Consider the following 6,487-nt stretch of genomic DNA (forward strand, 5'->3'; position numbering starts at 1 on the left):
AAACCATACGGACGTCCGCCGAGAAAATGAAAGAGAACGTGTGTGTACACGGGTGTAAATCTGTAAATCCTCACCTCGGATGGATACCAATATATTGGAGCGATCCAATATAGTGAAACATAACGTTTATTTCTAAGACTTAGAAAGTGTCACCCACAACAACAAACAAATACTTAAATACATGTAATTTTGTCCTTGAAATATTTAATTGAAATACTGTAGAATTATATTCAGTCCTATGGAGGACGCAAGGTTTTTCCATATTTTAATGGGGCGATTGGTGGTTTATCGGGTGCACCACTGGGGAGTGCCAATATAGCCGACAGGTGGTTTCAAAGGCTCTCAGTGCCAATACATAGCATGCGCAATCCAGGGTTTACATACGTCATTGGAATACATGGACCCGTCCCGGATGCCGTACTAAACCCGGACAGGATGTGGCTTTGAAGTACGTTACCAAAATGTGTTAGCTAAGAACAACGACTTGTAAGCATCATGACAAAAACATGTTTCCCCAAGAAAAAATAGCATTTGTATCAAAGTAGAGGATCGTGGCGGGGATGTGGCTACGTTATGGGAAACGTTTTCGGGAGAAAGAGTCGCCCTTCTCGAGTTACAGAACAAGACCGAGCGATTCTGGTCAGTTGTTGTTGCTAGCCTGTTTCAATAGTATGGATGCTAGCTAGCTTGCTGGCCTCGATTAACGTTAGCTAGCTGTCTGATCTACACACTAATTTGGGAACAATGCCTGCTAGCTAACGTTAGATAGTTATCAACACCCAGGCGCGATCATGGGACAGTCACAGTTGTTAAAACTGTGACATGACGTCTCAAAGTGATCAACAGTTGCCAGCTAACTATTAGATTAGCCAGTTGTGATCGCATCAGCAGTGCCCGAGCCTGCAAATGACAGGGTGTGACAGGTCTTTATAGCTAACTAGCTAGGGACTGTAGCCAGCTAACTATTTTCATGGCAGAATTAGCTAGCTAGCTATCTACATGGTAAACAATGTTCAGAAAAGAGTGTATTGAGGCGGTGTCTGATTGTCCCGTTGTGTATGTTCAACTCTCCAGCAACTGAAACAGCAGAGAGATAAACTGAAGCACTACCAGAAGAGAGTCACCCTGCAGCTGGAGAAGGAGAGGAGTCTGGCCAAGCAGCTGCTGAAGGATGGAAAGAAAGAGTGAGACTGGATACTTCACTTGTTCAGGCATCATCTAGGCTATAGCCAGGTCCCAGATCTTGTTGTAATGGGGTGTTTCCAGGTGAAATGAAGACCGGCGCGGTTGTTGAAGTCACTGGATTAATACACGTTGCAACAGGGGAGACGCCTCCAGCACAGAAGCAGAGCAAAAATAACGAGCCGTTTCTGAGCAGGCCCTTACATCCATTTCTAATCACATATGTTCTCTAAACACATGACCAAAGACATAAGACAAGGCAGTGACTCACACAGTCTACAGATACAACAATAATAACCAGTGTCCTCAGAACTGGCACCTTTAGATTGGCTCCAACACTATCAGCACGTAGAACTGGCACCTTTAGACTGGCTCCCACACTATCAGAACATAGAACTGGCACCGTTAGACTGGCTCCCACACTATCAGCACATAGAACTGGCACCTTTAGACTGGCTCCAACACTATCAGCACATAGAACTGGCACCTTTAGACTGGCTCCCACACTATCAGCACATAGAACTGGCACCTTTAGACTGGCTCCCACACTATCAGCACATAGAACTGGCACCTTTAGACTGGCTCCCACACTATCAGCACATAGAACTGGCACCTTTAGACTGGCTCCAACACTATCAGCACATAGAACTGGCACCTTTAGACTGGCTCCAACACTATCAGCACGTAGAACTGGCACCTTTAGACTGGCTCCCACACTATCAGCACATAGAACTGGCACCTTTAGACTGGCTCCCACACTATCAGCACATAGAACGGGCACCTTTAGACTGGCTCCAACACTATCAGCACGTAGAACTGGCACCTTTAGACTGGCTCCAACACTATCAGCACATAGAACGGGCACCTTTAGACTGGCTCCAACACTATCAGCACATAGAACTGGCACCTTTAGACTGGCTCCAACACTATCAGCACATAGAACTGGCACCTTTAGACTGGCTCCCACACTATCAGCACATAGAACTGGCACCTTTAGACTGGCTCCAACACTATCAGCACGTAGAACTGGCACCTTTAGACTGGCTCCCACACTATCAGCACATAGAACTGGCACCTTTAGACTGGCTCCAACACTATCAGCACGTAGAACTGGCACCTTTAGACTGGCTCCCACACTATCAGCACGTAGAACTGGCACCTTTAGACTGGCTCCCACACTATCAGCACATAGAACTGGCACCTTTAGACTGGCTCCCACACTATCAGCACATAGAACTGGCACCTTTAGACTGGCTCCCACACTATCAGCACATAGAACTGGCACCTTTAGACTGGCTCCCACACTATCAGCACATAGAACGGGCACCTTTAGACTGGCTCCAACACTATCAGCACGTAGAACTGGCACCTTTAGACTGGCTCCAACACTATCAGCACGTAGAACTGGCCATAACATTCAACCTTGCACAAATACAATCCTGTGTATTACAGAATGGAAAAGTAGAATACATTGTGTTAAACCACTTAACTGCATATGAACGTTATTCATCTTAAATGTCCCATTACACTAGCAAACAGCTGGGACTACGAAGCTTTATCAAGTCTAGTCAAATCACCAATGCATGCATATCACCAGAATCTGACCTTTGAATTGTGTACTGACTGAATCTGATCAATGCATGACTAGCTGCTTGATGATAAGCAAAATAAACAGTTGTTATGTTAGGACTTATTGTGCAGTGTGTTGTTCTTCCACTCCGTAGGAAGGCACTGGTTCTTCTCAAGAAGAAGCGTTATCAGGATCAACTGCTAGACAAGACTGAGAAGCAGATATCAAACCTGGAACGCATGGTGAGGCTGAGGCTCTTCTTGGGTCCGATGGTGACTTTTTATACAACGTAACTACATTGATGTAATGTTTTGCACAGCCAACCTCTCTTCTAAAAGGTGTCCTGGCTGGGTATATCTTGGATGTTCTGTATGGTGAACGCTATCTTACTTAACGTACTGATATGTTTTCACAGGTTCAAGACATTGAGTTTGTCCAGATCGAGATGAAAGTCATTGAGGGGCTGAAGGTTGGAAATGACTGTCTGAAGAGTATGCATGAGGTAGGGTATGGTTCGCTTCTTAGTCCACGGTTTTCTATGGGGGGAATCTGCTCTTCCTCAGAATACAAATGAGGCACATGACAGAATAAGCCCACAGTCACACACTCACGTGCGGTTAGGCATGCACACACACTCACACAGGTGTAAGACGTTCAGCTCAGTGTCCTAAGTGTTCATGAATAAACCTCCACTGGCATGTAACCTCTTTTATGTGATCTGCACCCCTGGAAAACAGACTGTGTGTTAGCTAGCGTCACTGTGCACATTGTTTGAAGATTAAAGGATTAGGTTCCAAATCCCTGACTACAGCGAGCCTAGTGGTGTGACTGCTGCTGCGTATCCTGGGTTACACTGGCTGGCTGTCTGGCTGGCTGGCCACAACCTGCTCAGAGAATTATTCTCTTTAAAATGTTTCATCTCTCTCTCTCTCTCTCTCTCTCTCTCTCCTCTCTCTCCTCTCTCTCCTCTCTCTCCTCTCTCTCCTCTCTCTCTCTCTCGCTGAGAATAAGTAAAGTAGAAGACTTTCTGCTCCTAACTTGACATTGTCCCTGTCTCGTCCTCTCAGGCCATGTCACTAGAGGACGTGGAGAGGATCATGGATGAGACCCAGGATGCTATAGAATACCAGAGGGTGAGATTCTCTGTTCCCATGGTGTCATCAATCAATTTGATATACCCCTTTTTACAGTCCTAACTCTTAATCCATCCCAAGTTCTTCAGTGTGTTGCTGCCCAGCTGACATGCTCTGCTCTGGTTGATCCTACAGCAAATAGATGAGATGCTGTCAGGCTCCCTGACTCAGGAGGATGAGGATGCTGTGTTATCTGAGCTGGAGGCTATCACTCAGGTGTGTATCATACTGAGCTACATCAGTCTCCTCTAGCTGTTATCTGAGCTGGAGACTATCACTCAGGTGTGTATCATACTGAGCTACATCAGTCTCCTCTGGCTGTTATCTGAACTGGAGACGATCACTCAGGTGTGTATCATACTGAGCTACATCAGTCTCCTCTGGCTGTTATCTGAACTGGAGGCTATCACTCAGGTGTGTATCATACTGAGCTACATCAGTCTCCTCTGGCTGTTATCTGAGCTGGAGGCTATCACTTCAGGTGTGTATCATACTGAGCTACATCAGTCTCCTCTGGCTGTTATCTGAACTGGAGACGATCACTCAGGTGTGTATCATACTGAGCTACATCAGTCTCCTCTGGCTGTTATCTGAACTGGAGACGATCACTCAGGTGTGTATCATACTGAGCTACATCAGTCTCCTCTGGCTGTTTATCTGAGCTGGAGGCTATCACTCAGGTGTGTATCATACTGAGCTACATCAGTCTCCTCTGGCTGTTATCTGAACTGGAGACGATCACTCAGGTGTGTATCATACTGAGCTACATCAGTCTCCTCTGGCTGTTATCTGAACTGAGAGACGATTCACTCAGGTGTGTATCATACTGAGCTACATCAGTCTCCTCTGGCTGTTATCTGAGCTGGAGACTATCATCTCAGGTGTGTATCATACTGAGCTACATCAGTCTCCTCTGGCTGTTATCTGAACTGGAGACGATCACATCAGGTGTGTATCATACTGAGCTACATCAGTCTCCGCTGGCTGTTATCTGAACTGGAGACGATCACATCAGGTGTGTATCATACTGAGCTACATCAGTCCCTCTGGCTGTTATCTGAACTGAGGCTATCACTCAGGTGTGTATCATACTGAGCTACATCAGTCTCCTCTGGGTATAATACCAGGAGGTAGAGGAAGAGGGTGGTGAAACAACACCTGCCATGGAGGACCAAAACACTTCTGGTTTTCTTTTCCACCTGGTAGTTAATTGCACTTGACTGGTTTCCCAGGTCAGGTACTGATGACCTGAGCTGATCAAGTCCTGTTTAACCTGTGTAACCATTGTCTCCCTCTACTGCTGCAGGGTGAAGATGTAGAACTTCCAGAGGTCCCCACTGAGCCTCTACCAGAGGTCCCAGAACCAGCTGAGACAGAGCCAGGTAACAGTACTGTCTACCCTGTTACATTACCTCAATCATTATGATGGTAGTAGTAGTACTGTCTACCCTGTTACATTACCTCAATCATTATGATGGTAGTAGTAGTACTGTCTACCCTGTTACATTACCTCAATCATTATGGTGGTAATAGTACTGTCTACCCTGTTACATTACCTCAATCATTATGGTGGTAGTAGTAGTACTGTCTACCCTGTTACATTACCTCAATCATTATGGTGGTAATAGTACTGTCTACCCTGTTACATTACCTCAATCATTATGATGGTAGTAGTAGTACTGTCTACCCTGTTACATTACCTCAATCATTATGATGGTAGTAGTAGTACTGTCTACCCTGTTACATTACCTCAATCATTATGGTGGTAGTAGTACTGTCTACCCTGTTACACTACCTCAATCATTATGGTAGTAGTAGTACTGTCTACCCTGTTACATTACCTCAATCATTATGATGGTAGTAGTAGTACTGTCTACCCTGTTACACTACCTCAATCATTATGATGGTAGTAGTTACTGTCTACCCTGTTACATTACCTCAATCATTATGATGGTAGTAGTAGTACTGTCTACCCTGTTACATTACCTCAATCATTATGATGGTAGTAGTACTGTCTACCCTGTTACATTACCTCAATCATTATGGTAGTAGTAGTAGTACTGTCTACCCTGTTACATTACCTCAATCATTATGATGGTAGTACTGTCTACCCTGTTACATTACTACCCTGTTACATTACCTCAATCATTATGATGGTAGTAGTAGTACTGTCTACCCTGTTACATTACCTCAATCATTATGATGGAGTAGTACTGTCTACCCTGTTACATTACCTCAATCATTATGATGGTAGTAGTACTGTCTACCCTGTTACATTACCTCAATCATTATGGTGGTAGTAGTACTGTCTACCCTGTTACATTACCTCAATCATTATGGTGGTAAGTATTGACAGTCTCACAGTAAAAGCTGATCTAGGAACAGTTTGGCCTTTTTAGGTCATGTATTCATAGGATTATATGGACAGAGGGACCTGATCCTAGATCAGCACTCTTACTCTGAGACACATTGTAGATACAGTCCCTGACCATGGTTTCTTTGTTCTCAAGAGAGAAGACCAGCAAGGAACAAGGAGAACAGAGAGATGCTGGCAGCGTAGAGACAAGACTCAACAATAACAACAGTAGATGAGCTAGTCCAA

At 44.8% G+C, this 6,487-nt stretch overlaps 1 protein-coding gene across 1 annotated transcript; it reads left to right on the top strand.

Moving 5' to 3' along the window:
- Positions 1 to 403: 403 nt before the first annotated feature.
- On the top strand, positions 404 to 6,476 carry LOC120043705 (charged multivesicular body protein 6-like). The gene is made up of 8 exons (XM_038988256.1): positions 404 to 639; positions 1,075 to 1,184; positions 2,907 to 2,994; positions 3,168 to 3,254; positions 3,820 to 3,885; positions 4,021 to 4,101; positions 5,192 to 5,267; positions 6,396 to 6,476. The coding sequence occupies exons 1-8, from the start codon at positions 574 to 576 to the stop codon at positions 6,443 to 6,445; spliced, it is 624 nt and encodes a 207-aa protein (XP_038844184.1). The 5' UTR covers positions 404 to 573; the 3' UTR covers positions 6,446 to 6,476.
- Positions 6,477 to 6,487: the final 11 nt, after the last annotated feature.

This window comes from Salvelinus namaycush, chromosome 3, assembly GCF_016432855.1.
Source record: "Salvelinus namaycush isolate Seneca chromosome 3, SaNama_1.0, whole genome shotgun sequence".
Classification (NCBI taxonomy): Eukaryota; Metazoa; Chordata; class Actinopteri; order Salmoniformes; family Salmonidae; genus Salvelinus; species Salvelinus namaycush.